The sequence below is a fragment of the Colletotrichum fructicola genome (genome assembly GCF_000319635.2).
Source record: "Colletotrichum fructicola Nara gc5 chromosome Unknown KSG_Nara_v1_contig04, whole genome shotgun sequence".
In the NCBI taxonomy this organism is placed as follows: domain Eukaryota; kingdom Fungi; phylum Ascomycota; class Sordariomycetes; order Glomerellales; family Glomerellaceae; genus Colletotrichum; species Colletotrichum fructicola.
Window position 1 is genome coordinate 4,145,558 of NW_027094054.1, and position 19,049 is coordinate 4,164,606.

The following is a 19,049-nucleotide window of genomic DNA, read 5'->3' on the forward strand; positions in this document are numbered from 1 at the left end:
GCAGCAGCAGCAACACCAGCGGCAGCCGGCCCCCGAGGGCCAAATCATCATGCAAAGTCCATCCATTTGGGGGTCTCTCCGCCTTGAGCTCCCTGTCGTGCCCCTCTATCGCTGTCGCCCTGGGCTTACATTTTTCTTACACTGCCCGCAGGCTGCAGGCAGCATCTTGGAGGACAAGGATAGGGGAAGCGCCCCTCAGGGGTCCTTTCGCGCGCTGAGGGCTTGGCCAGGCGGGCTGGACCATCAGAAGACAGCCCACTTAATCTTGAGCTGTGCTGCTGCCTTTCCTCGCGCCGCATATCTACCTCCCTTACCTTTTCAAGGTCCAACATCAGATAGGTAGACAGGCGCAAGAGAATAGGGGCTCTGCGTTGCCATGCCACATCCCATTTATTTCTCCTAAGGCGTGCTGCGTAGCCAACAACTAGACTAGCGATACCGACGGATTGCTGCCATGTTACTGCCATTTGCACGCCGGCCGGGAGCGAGTGTCAATGGATGCGGGAGTGGACCCGGTTCGACCACACCCCCGGCTGGAGACAGTTAGCGTCGAGGACCGCCACACTGTGTCGTGATACCCCTGTTGCCCAAGAGAACCCTCGACGCCCGGACCAGCCCAGCCCGATGGACCCCAGACGAGGGAAGCGACTTCTCTTCCAGGCTTCCAGGTCCAGAAAGGAAGTGCCCGTATTCCCGCCAGCGCATCACCTCACGACTTTTCTAATCAGTCCTCACTTTGCCCGGGGCGCTGGATGGGGCCTCGGAAACTCTGCCCCCATCTCACGAACCTCGGCCGCCAGGGGCTATTATTCATGACCGCCCAAGACTGTGCAACGTTTGAACTCTTGTCTGGTAAGGTAGCCACGAGGGGCGGAAACGGGCACCGCGCGTTGGATCATGGCGATCAGATTTGCGAGGACAGAGATACCACACGCGCAAAGCGAGGGGCCAGGTTGACGTGAGAAGACAAGCCCCTGAACGAGGCGGACGGAAGCAAGCGCCGCTTTGACTTTGCTTTCTGCTGGTTGACCTCATCCATTCGTCAGTTGTCGGTCTCGAGTGCTCCCTTTGTGTAGGCTTAGCCGTCCCAATTTTCAGCATCTGCTGTGCAGCAAACTATTCTTGCTCTTGGCTCTGGTTGGAGGGCAAGCGGGAAACGACGACGCGAGGAGATGGGACGAAAGTAGTAAAGATGACCATGTGCTGTAGCAGCGTCGTGTGTGGTCGGCGTCTGCAGGTCTGCTGCCGAGCGAGAGAAGAACATTGAACGAGCGCCATTTCAGACTGCTGCAGTCAGCCACCCACACAGAATCCCAGCCCGGCCTAGGGTGGTCGCAGAATTGCTTTGCTCATGCTGTCAGCCCTGCGTGGGATTGGCGGAGACGCAGGGGGAAGAAGCCGTCGAACGTGGGTACAAAGAGCCTCGGAGATGGCATTGGTGCGGTGATGGAGGAGGCTTAGGAAAGACAGTCTCAGTCGACGGCTACAAACCTGCATTGGAGGCTTCGGATTGATAGGACTGGTTGGAGAAAGCCAACTCGCGCCTGCGGTTGGCCGTACAATTCGTCGTCTCTTCTTTTCAGGGGCTTCATTTCACTCGGAGATGCATTGAGTGACGTTTGTCGTACATTGACTTGCTGCCGGTCTGGACTTCGGAACTGAGAGAGGGGGAGCACTTTCGGGCTGTACCAGTTACACGCAGGCCGAACGCGATGATGAATTGACGCAGGGCGCGTTGATCCACCGCCCTGAACCAGATAGTGTAAAGAGGGCAAAGTCAGATTAACAGAAGACGAGTGTTGAGTGCAACGACGACACCCACTCACACAAAGTTTGATAGATAGCCGCGTAAGATGGCAACGGTGGTGCTGCAGTACCGCAGTAGAATGAGAGGGTAACACCCCAGTTGGGACGGAGCGGTGGCAGAGGAAAGGCGTCGTCGCGGCCGGCGGTCCATGTTCTGAAACAGGCTCTTGACTCGTCGATAGCTTCCCAAGAAGAAGTGACAGGCGGAGAATAAAAGGGTGCCGTCGGTAGCCTGTAGGGTGGAAATGGCACCATTTTTTGTTCCCGAAGGTACCGAGCGATGGGTAACATGCCGTTGGCCTCAAGGGAAGATGCTGGGAGAATCCGGGGAATACAGCGAGTCCTTGTTCAGATAAAGTTATCTGGTGTGTTTCATTGTCCAGGGAGCTGCCTCACTTTTTTTTAATATTGGCACAGCGAAAGAGTGGCCCAGTGGGCGATGCCCTGGGCAGGGATTGTCCTGTTGCCGCCAAGACGCGCATTTGCGTTTGAAAGTCGTTGATGATGGAGGGAATTGCTGCTGTTGTGTTGCTCTGCAAGGTACGGACGGGATGCGAGACGACGGCGAGGCGGGGAGGGAAAAGAGAGGACGAACCAGCAGTCCGAGTCTATCCGTACATTTTTGGGTTTCTCCCGCATTGATGGTCATGATGGTGTCGACCGTGTCGTAATTGCTGCGTCGTCGTGCGTCGTCCTGTCTGTGCCCCCGATGTCGCATGCCTGCGTGTTCGGCGTCCTTCTCGAAGCATATCGACGCAGGAGAGGGAGAAGAGCAGCACCCATCGGCGTAAGGTTTACGGAGTTGTCCGTGGCGGCGGGACGCCGTAAATGCGGTCATGCCACGCATCCCAAGGGCGTTGCTGGTTTGACAGCTGGGGTTGGCGTTCGGTTTTCGTCGGACTCTGTTCCGTGGTTGGTCTTCACATGCAGTGCGGATTTTCTTTCCCTTATTGCGCGGTGTTGGTAGTTCTAAGGGTTGTGTCAGTCAAATGAACGTCGCAATATCAAAAAGAGACGAAATATTTGGCGATGGGTACGTTGGAAAAGCTTCGATGGCGGGACCGGGCAAGTACCTCTTTCCCTTTTTTTTTTTTTTTTCCCTGTCCCTTCGCACGTTCTTTCCCACTAACACAGGCAGGCCTTGGCTCCTTTGCCGCTGCCCCATTGCCCGGATACGAACAGGCAGCTGCGGCCGACAGCACAAGAGCCAAGACGACACCTCAAGAAAAATTTATTGGTGATTAAACCTTGTGAGCCTGATCTACAGCATCAAAATGAATTGGTAGATAAGAAGTCGGATTTGCGCGCATCTTCCCACCCTTCTTTCGAGAAATTTCTTTTTATCATGAACACAGTTGGTAGTTGTCGGGTTCCCTGCCGGGAGGCGCATCAAGCATTTTCTTCAGTTGATGTGATTTGATGGCTCGATTGCAGCTGGGTCGATGGGATCTGACTTGGCCCACGGGCGAAGACGGCAAAGACGGCAGCGGTTTACCAGCAGTCTGGACACGGACAAGACGAACAAGCATTCTCTTGCAGGTGGTTTTCCCCTTTCCCCAGCCCTATCGACGACATCCGACCACCGCAAACCTCGCAGATGGCGATTTCAGGCGCGCTTTGAACCACTGAGACGCGGCCGACGCGCCCAGGGGAGAAGCAATTGGCGGCGACGAGCTGCGGGCGGCGGACACGGAGGGGATTATGCACTCTGTCCTACCTAACTCAAGGTGCCTTACCTAGTACAAAGTATTGACATGGAGGCAATAGTGAGCATTGTGTGCGGTGCGGGCACTACGAAATGATGAGCATGTAAGGGTGGAGAGGTCCAATTAACGCTAATTGATTGATGAGCAGCGAAGTGAGATCCTTCGAGGCGGGCCGTACTGTGCGGCTACTTTTACAAATCGGACACTGTACGCAAGGTACAAAGACCCTTGGGAGGGAGGGGACTCGATCAATCCATCGATGGAGACGGGAAAAGGCCACCAGAGGGCACGTTTCTCAGTGTCAAGTCTCGAGAGGAACTCCGCCGCCACTCTTTGAAAGTCGAGAACGATGGCAACAAGTCAGCAACACATCAGGGGAAGCAGCTTAGTTCAATAGGTTCGTCTAGTGATTTTTGCGGTCGCGGCCAAAAAGAACATGGACACAGAAGCCGTCCGTCGAGGCTGTCAGACCAGGCCAGGAACGGGTTGGCCAGCCACGCTGTCTCGGGGCGACACGCAGCTGCAGCCTTTCAGCCAGGAGCAAGAAAAAAAAGGAATCTGACACATTTCCACGGGCGTTGATGGCTGCTGGCGATAAGATTGAGTTTCCCCCTTTTTCTTGGGAGTGTGTCTGTACCTGTCGTGGCGTTCGACCATCAGCTTGGCGGCGTGTGTGTGAGTGCAAAGGCACCTCATCAATGGAACGCAACGCAGCTCTGCTGGTTCAGTTCATCAGGTCAACAGCGAAGACAGCAGCAGAACATCAGACCCAGACTCGGGTTGGGGGCGCTGCTTGGCCACTGAACATCGCATTTCGATCGAGGTTTCAACCCTCGGCACCGGTTGCAGGTCTGGGGCCGGTCATCCTGTCTCGCTGTGTTGATGGATGACCGTAGCAGCAGCAGCAGCAGCAGCAGCAGCAGCAGCACACAGCACACAGCAACAGAGAATAAGCCATCGCAGTACAGAGTAGAAGAGAGTGACACCCGTGTCCTGGCTTGCCTGACGTGGTGCTAAAGGCCCGTTGTCAGAGATCGGCTACTTTAATCCTGACACAGTGCGGCCCCTCCGACCCTGGGTCGGTGCCATCGGTAGGAGTGCAGCCAGACGGCCGACTGCTGCACCGTGTCACCACCCCAGCCAATCATAGTCTGTTCTATTTTCCCCCAACGACCCCACTTTTCCCTCGCAGCACTCTCTCACACTGCTAAAGTTCCCATTGGGATTGCTTGGCTCCCCCGATTGCCCCATTTCCCCCAGCAGCCTCAGCAGGGTACCTTGCCTTAGTATCCAGATAGGTACCTGGGGCATGTACCTCGCAAAGTACCCTCGCACCCCCTTGTCGCAGACACTGTACCTACGGGAAAGTATGTCAGCTTCGAGTGGGCACCTCCAGGATTCGGCTTCCAGCGACCGCGCCCGGTGCAGTGTTCCCTTCCCCCCTCCCCTGTGGTGCCTTCCGTTTCCCGTTCTCGACCTGCCCATGGGCTACCACGTCCAGTCTTCGCTTTGCCGCTCCGGTGCAACAATCATTCCTGCACCTGCTCTGCTCTTCCGCCTGCTCCTTCTGTAATCCTGCAATTCCGACCACCCGTTCCTTTTCCCTCCCTCACAACTGTCCAGCGACCTTTTCCTCTGCGATCCTGGGCCCATCGCAATCGAAAACGAGCGACGACGCCGACGACGACGACATCGACGACCGCACGAGAGCCTCTCGAGACGACTCCCAGACGACTTTACGAAAGATAGACGCCAGCGCATGTCGGACACGACGGCACAGCAAGCGTCATCTCCCCACCCCCAGGAAACCTAAAGACGACCCAAGACTTCCCTTTCTGCACTGCGCCAGCAGCACCGCCCGAGTCCAACACCAACCAATCCTCCAACCTGTGCACTGCAGCCGGGCTACACATTCTGTGCCCAGTCCATTTCGCAGCCTGCTGCCACATCTCCCATACGCTCGTTTCCGCCCGGTCCTCCAACATTTACACCCCGCGACGAATTTCGATCCCTCGACCCTCAACACACGAACAGAACCGCCCGTCAGCGGCTGGTGAACCGCAACCATGTTACGACACGGAAGCGTATTGGGGCTTTTCTTGAAGCCCCTCAGCTGGATTCCCAGCGGCCCTCAGCATGCCGCCTACGCTGCTGCCCTCGGCCTCGTCGCCATTCAGGTCGGCATTGGAATTATCATGAAGGTTGCTCAGACCGGCGGCTCTTATTCCTTCTCGCCATCTGCCTCCGTTACCATTTCCGAGTTCTTCAAAATGCTTCTGTCAACAATGTTCTTTTACAACGAGTGCAAAAGACGAGCTGCCGATGGCATCCGTCCCTCGACTCGTGGTGGCGGCAGCGGCTACTCCTCCCTCGCCACCTCGGAGCTGCCTACAAACGAGAGGAGTAGTTTGGATGAGAAGCGTGAGGAGGAGGGACTGAACGGAAGTGCCAGCTCTTCGAGCAATGGCTCCGTCGTCGACAAGCACATGCCATTGCCAAAACTGGACCTGAGGACATTTTGGAGCTATGTACGGGGCGAGGTCACAAGAGATGTGCGCTACGGTTTCTGCAACTTGGCGCTGTTCTACGTCCTCATCAACAACTCCGTATGTGAGAAAACCCGCTTGCTGTTGCTCTCTGCTAATTGTGTAGATCTTCGTCAGCTACAAAATGGCCGACCCCGGTACAATTCAACTGACCAAGAGCGGTGTCACCTTCATCACCGCCCTCGTCATGATCGCGACCCTCAACACCAAAATTTCCAAGATTCAGTGGATTGCCATTGTCATGCAGGTATGATCCCCTGTCTATTCACGGTATTGACTGGACTAACATGGACCAGATTTGCGGTTTGATGGTTACCCAGTACAACCCCACGACGGGCACCACGTATCCCTTCAGCACGTATTTCATTCTGCTTTTCCAGGTCTTCCTGAGTGCGTCTTCGGGTGTTTACAACCAGGCTTTGCTCAAGACTGATGACTCGAGCTTGCACGCCGACAACATGATTCTGTACGCTGCTGGTGCTGCCTGCAACCTGCTGTGCCATCTGGTTATCAAGACACTCAAGGCCGATGAGCCGGGTTTCTTCGAGGGCTACAACAGCTTCGGCGCCATCATGGTCATCGTCAGCAATGTGTTCATCGGCCTTGCCATTACCGCTGTCTACAAGTGTAAGTAACCTGGGTCCCCCTTTTTGATCTACCCCGCTGACTTGTCCAGACGCCGATGCCGTCATCAAGTGCTTTGCGACTGCCGTGGCTACCGGTATCCTTCTGTACGTCTCGCCAATTCTTTTCGGTACCAACCTCAGCTTCCTTGTCCTCCCCGGTACCGTCGTGGTCTTCATTGCCTCTTGGCTGTACATGGACAACCCGCCCCCGAAGGATCCCAACGCCGCTCAGTCCAACGAGCCCCAGAAGCTGTCCTTCTTCGGCAAGCTCGCGGCTGTTGCGCGCAAGTACAACAAGATATTCCTGATCGTTGCAAGCTTCATCACCATTGTCATTGTGGCATTCCTCACCATGTCCGAGGCTAAGATGCCCGACTTCGTCAAGGACGGCGGATCCAAGGCGGCCCCTGCGACCGGCCCGAAGCCTGTCACTGGCAATGAGGAGAAGATCGTTTCGCCGTTCAAGAACACTATGGCGATGATCAGGTGGAACTCTGCGCGTCCCGAGCGCATTCCCATGCTGCAGAAGTACGAGCCGTTCTTCCACACGGTTCATATCTCCATGCCGAACATGTTCAAGGAGGAGGACCCCGAGTTCCACAACTTGACCCACGACCAATTCCCCGGCACATTTACCGTCTACAAGCAGGTGGCTCGCACCATGAAGTTGATTCTCGACACCCAGCCCGAGATTGACGGCCTGATGTACTACCACTTCGACGCGTGGATTGACCCTCTTGGCTGGACTGGCATGAACCCCTATAACATCCACTTCCCCGCCATCATTGATACCGCCCCGCCGTCTCACGGAGGCCCTGAATACATGTGCTTGACGGAGACCAAGAATTACAACTGGTGGGGCTGGGGCCAGGACTTCCACCGCACTGCCATGGCTGCCGCTGCTGTTGTCGACAACTTCGACCTTGAGTACAAGGTCCGCCGCGATGAGTGGTGTGTTGGCTGGAGCGATATCTACTACATCCCCCGCCGCTTCTTCGCCGACTACATTTTCCTGTCCGAGGTTTTCGCCGGCTTCGGCGTCTTCCACGAGGTCGCCATTCCCACAATCATCCACATCATCGACCAGAGCCGCCGACGCAACCCCTTCCGATCTGTCATCGACCACATCAGCGACTGCTGGGGCCACTGCTGCAGCTCCAACCCCAAGGTCCGCGACGTCTTGGGCGCCCGCTGCGGTCATCGTCTCAACTACTTGGAGGACGTTCCTACAAATGCGTTCTACGAAAAGCTCGACGCTCAGGCCAGCATCCTGGGCCAGCCCCTGAATGCGACCAAGTACGCCATGACAAGTGCTGAGAGCGCGCACATGTTTGACAGCGCCGCGCTGGCGAGCATCAACAATGGCGAGGCAAAGAAGGTCGCGCCAGCCAAGGATGACGCCCTCGAGGATGACCAGCGGGCAGACCAGTTGGCCAAGGACAAGGCCGCTCAAGAGAAGGAGAAGCTCAAGAGTGAAAAGGCACCAGTCGACAACACTGGCAAGCCTGGTGACCCCAAGGCCGACCCCAGCAAGGTCAAGCCGGCAGACAAGGAGCCCCCCAAAGAGGAGCACAAGGAAAACAAGGAGCCTCCCAAAGAGGCACCAAAAGAGGCCCCCAAGGAGGCGCCAAAGGAGGCAGAGAAGAAGGACCCCAACGACGTCCTCAGGGAAGCAGACAGGGACCCAGACGTGAAGCGCAGGTTACGACGTGAAGTCATCGCTGCGGTCGCTGGGTTCGGCTACTAAGCCCTGTATTCTTCTGTTCCTCTGTCTGCGTCCTTTTGTTCTTCGTTTTTTTGCATGCTTTGAGATATCCCACATCGGAGAGGGACCCGGACGGTCGAACACGGGCAACGACACAGAGTGGTGTGTGGTCTAGTAGATATTGGCTCTGTCGCATGGAGAGAGAGAGAGAGAGAGAGAGAAAAGGAAATGTGTGTGAAGTTGTTAAACTGAACGTATGTGTGTGACAGAGTGTGTGTGCTTTGTGTGTGTTGTCGCAGGATATAGTACGATATAGACCTTTTCTTTTTCTCTGTTCACTTTCTTAAGCACAAAGGTAGGCGTGGGCGGTCAACGGCGTCAGAGATGGTATCACAAATAGCCCCCTCCACTTTAGTAGTATGGGCGAAGCAAGTAAGCAAGCAGCAGTTTTCGTCAACACAGTTCCTTGAGGCGAGCTGGACTGGCAGAAAAGTTATAAAAGAGTGTAATAAAATTCCATTTCATTTCTACAAGTATCTTGCTGTCTTGCAGGAGGTGACAGTGCCTTGGGGTAACTCTTTGGCTTCACTGGAAATTGAATGTTGGCTTGATGTTATGCGATGCTCAGTTCCAGATCGCCAGTCCTCTTACACTGGAGCTTTGAACTTGTTGCGCTATCTTGGATGTGTATGCTTGTCTTGCCTTGCCTTGCCCCTCGCCCTCCCACCTTGATGCGTCCTTTCTCGCAGCTACCGTTTTGTTTTGTTTACTTCGGATGGAAAATGTGACAGTCACATGTATGTGTGTGGTGGGGGGGCAGTTGGGGTTGAAACATTCCCTGGGATGATGGAGTTTGGGGATGGTTTGCAGACGTCATTGGTCTCCAACAACTACTACGACTGGTTCTGTCTACTGTGTGTATCTAGGTTTGGTTGTGGTATTATCACTGTTTTGTTTGGTCTGCACACGGTGTGTGTCTCTCTGGGTGGACCGTTGATGGACGATATGGTGGAAGGCTATGTTGATGTCTTTGGGTTTGTTGTTGAGCTTGTTCTATTGGCGTGTCGTTGGGCGTCCGCTCTGTGTATGGCTTGTCGTGATGCACATGTCCCTGCAGGCTTCGTGACGCGTATGGAGCTGCAGTTGGAGTCAATGGCATAGGGTTCATCAGAGTTCTGATGGCTTATACGCATTTGGCGGGAGAGCACCCGCATGGCACAGGAAACCCGGCTAATCACAGGAATTATACGAGAATAAAGTGACGATACGCAAAGTCATGATATTCAAAAGATGCAGCTACCCATAATTACAGCTCCTCGGTCACCCACTTGTCCTGTGCAGACGCCTTCTCCTCGTACGAGCCCCACGAGCTCTTGAGCGCCGTCGCCTTGAAATCAAACGTGATGCCATTTGAGTTGGAGCCGCCCCGCGTGATGATGATGCTGTCGAGCGGGTTCTCGGTGAAGTAGAGCATGGTGCCGGCCTCGACGCCGCCGTTGACGTAAACCTCCAGGATGGAGCGGTCGATGACGCCGTGCAGGTGGAACTCGACGTTGGAGCTGGACCCCTCCTCAGAGGCGGCCTCCAGCGCCTGGACGTCCGAGATGCCGAAGGAGCCCGACCGGTCCCAGGCGTTGCTGGCGCGGGCGATGTTAAGGCTCGCCACGGGGGCGGCGCTGTTGGCGCTGCCGGTGAACTGGAAGCCGAGCGAGACCTTCTCGGAGCCGTTGGACTGGGAGCCCTGGAAGGAGAGCTCCGCGGAGGCGGTGGAGCCCTCTTGGAGGAGGGACTTGGCCATGCGCACGGTCAGCGTCCACTCGACGGCCGGGTTGAATTCGCGGATGACGGAGCTGGTGCCCTCGATGCCTGCGACGTCCTTCTCGTCGATAATGGGGTTCCAGCCGGCGGTGGTGCTGGCGAGCTTGGACAGGTCGCCCGCGGGGACGGAGACGAGCTTGTTGGTGGCTGCGTCGAGCCAGTGGCGGCGGACACCGCCCATGCAGTGGCGCCAGCCTTCTCCGTCTGTCGGGGTGCAGCAGCCGTACGAAGTAGCATCTACGGCCCACGTGACGGAGTACGCATCACGGCCTGCGTCGTTGTCGTCCTGGAGGTGGAAAAAGGCGGTGGCGTAGTTGTCCGGGCCAAAGTCAAAGTCGTGGATCGCGAAGCTGTCTTGTCTTGCCTGAACGCCTCTCCGTGAGACGGGCCCGTCGGGCGTGTAGGTGGTGCCGTCCCAGGAGCCGGTGAGGTACGACACCTCGGCGCCACCGGTCGGCGAGCCGCCGCCCAAACTCAGAGTCAAAACCCACTTGGAGCCGACAATCTTACCGCTCTTATCCTTGGTGGGAATCTGAAGAATCTGGGGGCACTCGATGAGACCAATGTTGCGCCCGGGGTTCCAGATGGACACCTGCGTCCAGTGGACGAGGTCCGACGAGGTGTAGAAAGCCACCTGGTTCTCCATCGACAGGACCATGACCCAGGTGTCTGACTCATGGTGGAAGGACGGCTTCGGGTCGCGGAAGCCGTGGCGGTTCAGTGAGAAGATGGGGTTGCCCTCATACTGAATAAAGGTCTCGCCGCCGTCGTACGACCAGGCAAGATGCTGGGACTCTTGGTCGGGCTCCCACGAGGTGTAGTAGGCGACAATGTTGTCCTTGCCGCTGGTCTGATTGGAAGGGAACAGGCCGGAGATGTTCTCCTTATCGACGACGACGCTGCCCGACCAGATTGAACCATCGCGCGCCGTGGCGGGGATGGCAACGGGGTGGTCGACCCAGTTGTAAAAGTCGGTGGCCGTTGTGTGACCCCAATTCTTCACGCCGGACCCCGGCACATTGTCGGCATCTGCGGACGGTTAGCAGCTGATTCTTCACGACATCTGAAAAAGGCTAGAGCCTCATCCACCAACGGTGTTGAAGACAAGAAACCGGGGGGCGGGTGCGGAGGAGGAATGCACTGTCTCATTGCGCCCGAAATGCGGGGTGACGCTGCAACGCTCATCATCGCGCATGTGATGTTTCCGTCTTTGGCAGGAAGCGCAACCCTCACGGCAAACGGGACACTAGCACGTGTGCAGAATGCAGATCCAATGAGGCGGGCGGAAACACGCCGTCGACATTGGTTGGGTAGACGCAGCTTCGTGTCTGCGACGTTTGTTCCACAACTCAAAACAGACGAAGAAGCAGCAGCAGTTAAACGGGTTTATTGAGATGTGATGTGAAGAGGACCGGGATGAAACCGAGTGAGAGGGGCGGGCGAGGGGGCAGGCTTACATTGGTAGTACATGTGCCAGACGCCGTCTGAATCAACAAAGAGGCCGTTTGGGTCGTTGAGCCAGTTGGCGGGTGGTGAGAAGTGAATCTGGGGTCGCCATTTGGCGGATCGGTCGGCGGCGGCCATTCTCGCGGGGTGGGCGGAGGAGGCTGCGGCGGAGCGTCTGAGTTCCTGGGAGACGGGGGGATGTCTTGACGATGCTGGCGGGGCGTCAGGGAAGAGACCCGGGAGAGCGAGAGCGTGTGTCGTGGGCGGTGATGAGAGCAATGTCGCCAGGAGCGATGAAAAGAAGAGGTTCTGCCGCATGGCTATGGTAGGCGAGTCCGGCTCCCCGTTCCTTAATAGAGAACCAGTGTCAAACTCTCTGGGCGAAACGGTGCGGGTAGGGGGGTTGGATGTCCCCGATCGACAGACTTCGGATGGATTGAGAAGCGGAACGTGTCAGCGAAAAGGCAGAGTGACTTTAGGACGAAGCTTGTAAGAGTGAGGCGCAGCCGTATGTATTTCAGCTGGGGCGCCGGGCAGTTGTGAGTTGTGAGAAGCTGAAAGGATGCTTTGTATTGTTGTGGACGTCTAGCAAGTAGAGGCAGAGAAATGTATGTAGAGGCAGATGGACAGAGAGATGGATGTTGAGTGATGGGATGGATCGTAGGCGTCGTCAAGAGAAGACGGGAGCTATTTATCAAAAGCGCCAGACTCAAGGCCGTCCACCTCGGAAGGGACCCTTTTTTCTTTTCTTTTTTTTCTCTTCTTGTCCTTTCTTTCAATCAAAACATGCAGCTGCCAGTCAGTGCCTTAGCAAGCAGAAACAGCAACGGCGGCCAAGTGTTGTAAGGTACCTAGTGCCATTACCTTAGCTTGGCCGTCCGCCGCTGCCTCAAGTGCAGCAGTAGTCGCACTGGAGAAGCTGTTTCCTGGCACCGCGGCACGCCAAGAGCAGAATGGAGGAAAGGGTGGGCATCACACACCAAAGACAGGTCTCATGACTCTGCGGGCATCTGGCAGGTGGCTGGCTCTCGTGGCCCCTTCCAGTGTCTCTCTGAGGTGCTGCTTACCACCCCGCCAACCTTCTCCAACTCCTCCATGTCTCTACCCCAATTGCCCAAAAGCGATAGTCACCAGAAGAAAACCGCCAACAACGGGCAGAGAGAAGAACGCCATCCTTACAGACGGTGAACACACCCCGCAATGGCAAGGCCCGTTCTCGGTGCTGCCCCCCTTCCCCCTCCCCCTCCCCCCTCTCATCCGTCCCCCGGATCTTCATTGGTCGCATGGCCAGGATTTCCGTCGCCAGCGCTGCTTAGTGCCTGGGCGCGGCCGGGGGGGACTCAGCGGCCTCTGCTGCAGCGGGACACCATGATGGAACCATGTTTCTGGGGAAGACATGCGGGGTTGGAGGGCAGCACTCGGACTGGATGGAACATGACAAGAGATAAACAATGGCCATGTGAGCGACCGACTTTGTTGTTGATGAAGCCTTTGATCGTGATGTTGGCTTCGAGAGGGCCCCGAAGGTCCTAAGGAATGGGAGTGAGACACAGACAATGACGAACAAAGGAACCGAGGTGTTCGTCTTCATCACTAACAGAGAGAGAGGAAAAGCGGGGTCATATTTTAATCCCCAAGCGGTGCCCCTCACTAATTAGCAGGAAACAAAGACCCTTCACAATGCTGCGTAACACCAGAGATGCCCTCTTCCCCCGCCTGCTCGACTGGACAGTCGTTCTCGCGGAAGCCAAGACGGACCGGGAGGGAACATACTGGGAGAGAAATGGCGGTGTCGTCTCGGCTTCTACGCTCTCCGGGCAGAGTTGGATTGCGGTGTTTGCTTCCTCTGCAACTCTGCCAATGCCATCGAGCGGTCAGATGGTGATGCCGTCATTGACGTGCTTCGGATACGTATCATCCAACATCCAATGCAAGTGATCCAATGCATGCCTCGATCAAATTTTCCAGATCACCTGGAAGGGTCAAAAATTAAAAACTGTAACGGCGCGCGAGATCTGAGCGAGACACGGATCGGCGCCGAGTCAAGACATGGCGGCCACGCGACTCCCGGGCCCTACCGCCCTCGTCCCTTTGAACATCACCCGAGTCATGATGCCAAGGTCACCCGTCGGCCGGCACTTGCCTGACGTTACTTCATATATGCATCGCGAGTCTTTGCTCGGGGCTCACGAGATGGCGATGATCTTTTGTCCGTCTCCTTTTTCATGTTCGTTGGTGATGATGACGGCGAAGATGCACCGCGAACCCTGGTGAGATGCAGACTTCTGTGAGGGCCACGAGACGATGACACCTTTGGAGCCGGAGGACGATGCAACGTCCGCTAGACTAGCACCGGTCGATGGCCTCATATCGGACCAACGTCGGCATCCAACGCTGTTGCTAGAGGCACCGATGAGGTTCCCGGGGCTAAAAGACGCGGTTTCCCTCGGTCTGGCCTCTGTGTTGGCCGTCGCCGTGGACGTCGTGCATGCCAAGGTCTCTCTCTCCACGGGCGTCGTTGCCATGATGGAATCAACATCTTGCCCAACCTGACATGTCGCTCACGTTGTCGTTGCACTTCTGGAGATTGCAGCCGTCCAACGAGATTTTGGGTCTCTGTGGACGTTCAGACGACTTCCTCCCCCGTCAGATACACCGCTGCCCCAAGAGTTTTATGCAGTCAATGATCAGACAACACCAACATGCAGATGCAAGATGCTCCCCATCGGCCGTCCGCTGCCAGGGCAACTCAGTCATACCGCGCGTCGTATTATGCGTGAAGACTGGATTCATGCTGCTTGCATCCCATTCGGACGACGTCCGCGTCTCTGTTCCTGCTTCTCGTAGACAGAGAGACCCGCTCGCGGCCCGGCGTGGTGCGTGTCTTGATGCCCATCCTATCCCGCCCACCTGCGGAGGGATGCCTGGCCGGGCCGGGAATATTTAGCCTCGCGACGGATCGGTTAAGATGCGCGCTACTGATGGGACTGCCGTCGAGGCGCCGCATTGCGTGACGGAGATCTCGGGGGGTCCACTTCGGGCTGCGGCTGGGATGGACTGGACTGGACTGGACTTTTCCATGTCAGATTTTTTGCCTGCCACATTTCCCATTCCCGCGCGCTCGGCGCGATGTTGTTATGTAAGTAAAGTGCTTGCCGGCGGGATTACGATAGTGTCGTCGCGAATGGGTGTGAAGATGAGTATGCCTTGAATTACCTCACCCGGAAGTTGTCCAGAAGAGTGCTTTATTTCCTGAATGTCCCGACGGAAACGAGGCGAAGCACCGCGCCAAGTGCGTTTACTGGGGAAGGCGATTGCCCCAAGATATCAGATGAGCTTGACTCTGCCAGGGGACGCGGCGAGCAGCCAATGGCGTCCATCACGAACGAGGCGAAGTATCGAGTGAGGTTGTCGCTGAGCGGGAAATGGGCGATGAGTGTCATGTCATCGGAACTCTTGTTTGTGGTGGATTGCGGTACCGACCAGACGGATTGCGACCGAGACTGTATCCGTATCTCTTTCATGTCACAGTCGATGATGGGTCTGATGTTGGTTTACGCTTCTTTGATTCCTCATTACCTCGCCCCGGGAAGCCCCTCGGGCCGTGTTCCAGACCTTTGCGGCTCGCTGGGCCGTCCCCGTGTTGCGCTGCGGCCCCCCATCCGCCGGCGGCTTGGTGGGTGATTACTGATGACACCCATGGTGATGGAGGGCTTCCAAGTTCCGCGGCAGGCGAATGAAGAAGGCTCCCCTGCCTCACTCGATGCCTCTGGCGGAGCGGAGCCCAACTTACCTACCTTACCTAGGAACCTAGGGTGAGTGACGAGTGAGAGGCGCTGGGCAGTCATGCAGGCTGCCCCAGTTTCCAGTCTTTGGCGATGCATAATTGGCCCGTCTGCTGAAGTAGTCACCCACACCTGCAGCCCTTGAGCCAATGGGCCAACCTTACCATCTGTTAGTGCGGTAAGGTAGTAGGTGGTGGTTTTGCTAGTCGCTCTGCCCTTTCCACGTTGTTTGGAGTGTTTTTGAGGCCCCCCCTCGTCTTCGAATGTTGCACCGCCCCGCCAGATCCAACGCATCGAATCTGGTGCTGCGCTCTTACTTAAGTACGCCACGGCCCGGCTCCTTGTCCGCCCTCGTTACGAATACAGACTTATTCTCCGCCGCCCACTCCTGCGCAACCCGAGATCGCCAAACCCGGTCCAACCTTACCGTACCCCGCCGCCCGCTTTTGAGCCTCACGTCCCGAGAGCTTGTTTGCTTGAAGACTTACCTCGTGCCTGAACTCGGAAGGAAGATATCCTTGGCAATAGATCGTCGACAGAGGGATCCTGAACACTATTCACGGATCAACACCACCCCCCGCCGCTCACATCTTGTCGGAATGGCCCGATAGCATCACCACTCCCCAACATCGCCTGCCCGTTGCAAAACACCCATACCTCTTTGGTAGCCTCCCCGGAGTATCATCACCTATTCTGAGAACCGCATGCGGGGAATTTCCCCGCCTATTCTTTGACTCGGTCAAAGCACCCTCACCCCCAGGGCTAGCTGTTGCCTCTGGACCGTCACAACCGCCTCATCTCTGGCCTTCCTAGCGGGAAGTCGCCTCGTGTATCTCGGCTCTGATCTCACCGGATCAGACTTCTTGAACCACCCCAACCAAACAAACCCCCATCTCCCACGGTGGCGTTTTACCTAGACACCAGCATACAACCCAACCTCGTTGACTCTTGTTACTGCGTGTTACTCGGAAACGACATCTGCTACTGCGAGCACTACTACGCCAACCCGACGACGACGTTCCTCAAGCTAGAATCCGTCACGGATCCGCCCATACCCCTACTATCACCCGCATCTCCCACAGCAGCCGCGCTAGGTCTGGACCTACCGCCGCTGCCCTCATCATGGAGATCACCTACGGCACCTGGTGTCATGGAGTGTCCACTCGCCACCCCCTCCTCTTCTTCGGAGTCGAGCACGAACCTGCTGAGCCCCTTGAACCCCGAAATCACCGAAAATGAGTGCGACAGGGCGAGCGACAGCGGCCTGACGACGGCGAGCAGCAGCAGCGGTGATAACAACTTCTGCAGCGCCGTGAGCCCCGTCGCCGCCGCTGCCGCTCCCGCTGGCCTTGTCGGGGCGACCATTGATATTTCGCGAATGCGGTTCGAATGCCGCTGGAACAGTTGTGGAAAGGTTTTTCGACGGCCGAGTGATTTGACGTGAGTCTTCTGTCTTCTTACTCCAGGAACCACCTCAGTGACTAACGAAATGGCCACAGCAAGCATGAGAGGTACCACATCAAGGAGTACCGCTGCGACGAGGCCGGCTGCGACAAGGCCTTTGCCACGCAAAAGGACCTCAAGCGGCACAAGAAGACGCACGAGACGCTTGACGGCGACAGCGCCGGGTACCGGTGCCGCGTCCCCGGGTGCCGAAAGGCCAAGACGGGGCATGTGTACAACCGGCGTGACAACTTTGTCAGGCACCTCCGGACGAAGCACGTGGGCATGGAGTTTGACGTCAGAGAGGAGGTTGAGATGATGTACTGAGTTGAGTTGATTGGAGTAAGGCGGTGAGGCCAACCGACTCTTGGTCGGAGAGAGAGACCGATGATGCGTTGAAAGTCTCTGTGAAGGTGAAGGATGTTTCTCTCTATTCTCTCGAACCAAGGCAACAACAGTCTTTTGCTCGTGTTGAGTCGAAATTTCATGTTTTTGGTGGGCAAATGAGCTCAATGGGTTTTCTTGGACGGCCAAATGGGTTATGATAGACATGGGTTGGCAATTTTGCTGTTTTTGTTTCTTCTCGAGATACCTGTTTATGTCTTCATGATTCTTGGACGGGCTTGTGAGCTAGCTGTGGATGGTTCTACGGCCGAGGATATGGCAGGGAAGGTAATACCAGTATAGAAAAGGTCTTGCGTCAACTGAGACTTGATCGATGGCTTGACCCTTTCCATTACATGTACCCAATTCTTGAACGTCGTAAACACGGACACGACCAAGCGTCATCGCCCCTCCACCACCTTATCAACCAACCTAACTTCAATTCAAATACGAGCAAGAGCTTGTTCAACCGACAATGTGACAGAGCCGCAATTCCCGTATTTCTCTCTGCCGTTAGCGTGAGGTCCCGCGCTTTGCACCTGACTAGACAATGACGAAAGCAGGTGCTGACAGTCTCCGAGGCTGCATGTATCTTCCTCAGGTGATTCGAAGAAATCGTTGTGCAGATGCTGCACACCATCACGTGGGACGGTGGTCTGTGGGAGACATGGGTAATGCGATGTTGTAGCGCAAGCCTACGAACGCTGCACATCTTGGGCGCTGGCTGCCTCGGCCTGATCTCCTTCAACTCACAACTCCGACACTGTCTTGCCAGATGTCTTCTGTTCAACATCTTTGATTCTCTGACCGGTCTCATGGAGGCACTCGCAGCGATATCGTTGGCGGGGAACCTGGCCCATTTCCTCGAGCATGCGCTGAAAGCGGTATCAAAAAAAGTGAGTTGCTGAAAAAACTCAGACAGTTAAGCTTGACGAGAACCTCGATCTGGAGGAAATCACCCAGGATTTCAAATATGGATTCGCCGAGAAGCTAGGAAAGCCTCAAGTCGAAATCGATAGACGTGAAGCTAAAAATGCGACTTTGGAAGAAGCCATCACGATCTTGATTGAAAGGAAGCATAAGCGAAGAAGACTCAAGAAGGAACTGGAAACTATTGAAGAAAAAGTAGAGCTTGAGGGCAAGCTTGAGGCGATCGCCAAAGACGCAGCAGACTCTTTGAACATAATCGACTTGGACTTGAAAGGCAGCGATGACATCATTTCAAGCCTCGAGTTGCCGTTGTGTGGTTCTCGCGCTGCGGAGTATGATGTCCTGCAGGGACTGATGACCAGAGGCCTGAACGTAGCTGGCGAAATTTTTGGGCATCTTGAACGGCCTCAAGGTTCCAGAGACAACCAACACTGGGATATACCTTAAGATCAAGATCATCTCGAAAACTCTGTGGAAACAAGCGGAGTTATAAGAACTTCATGACCGATTGGATACTCTTCGAGCCCAGATATCTGCTCATCTTCTGGCCTTGTTGTTGTAAGTCATTTCGCTACGCTACCTCACGTCGATAAAAGTCTGCGGCAGTTGAACCTTCTCGTTAATATTTTCGTAGGGAACAACAACGGAGCATGCATCAAGATTTGCGAATAGCATCATCGCAGAGCGGAAAGAATTATGCCGAGCTGAATGCCAAGCTCGACATAGCCCTTCACCGAGCCCAGTATGCAGTCAATCGAGAAGTCCCCATAGAGGATGATGATGCCACATTTTCTTACCCTGAAACTCTAGAGTATCAAGGAGAAATGCAGAAATTTAGGCTCGAAGGAGTTGTT

General features: G+C 55.7%; 3 protein-coding genes across 3 annotated transcripts; 2 read left to right on the forward strand and 1 right to left on the reverse strand.

Moving 5' to 3' along the window:
* Window positions 1-5,578: 5,578 nt before the first annotated feature.
* On the forward strand, window positions 5,579-8,431 carry CSTLP2 (CMP-sialic acid transporter 2; the record flags this gene model as incomplete). Its single annotated transcript, XM_032020997.1, has 4 exons — window positions 5,579-6,118; window positions 6,165-6,305; window positions 6,355-6,685; window positions 6,735-8,431. 4 exons carry the CDS (start codon window positions 5,579-5,581, stop codon window positions 8,429-8,431), a joined length of 2,709 nt encoding a protein of 902 aa, XP_031881985.1.
* A 1,264-nt stretch (window positions 8,432-9,695) lies between these two features.
* On the reverse strand, window positions 9,696-11,971 carry INV (Invertase; the record flags this gene model as incomplete). Its single annotated transcript, XM_032020998.1, has 2 exons — window positions 9,696-11,236; window positions 11,665-11,971. 2 exons carry the CDS (start codon window positions 11,969-11,971, stop codon window positions 9,696-9,698), a joined length of 1,848 nt encoding a protein of 615 aa, XP_031881984.1.
* Window positions 11,972-16,588: 4,617 nt separating this feature from the next.
* Window positions 16,589-17,208, forward strand: ACE2-2 (Cell wall transcription factor ACE2; the record flags this gene model as incomplete). The annotated part of the gene is made up of 2 exons (XM_032021001.1): window positions 16,589-16,878; window positions 16,938-17,208. 2 exons carry the CDS (start codon window positions 16,589-16,591, stop codon window positions 17,206-17,208), a joined length of 561 nt encoding a protein of 186 aa, XP_031881981.1.
* Window positions 17,209-19,049: the final 1,841 nt, after the last annotated feature.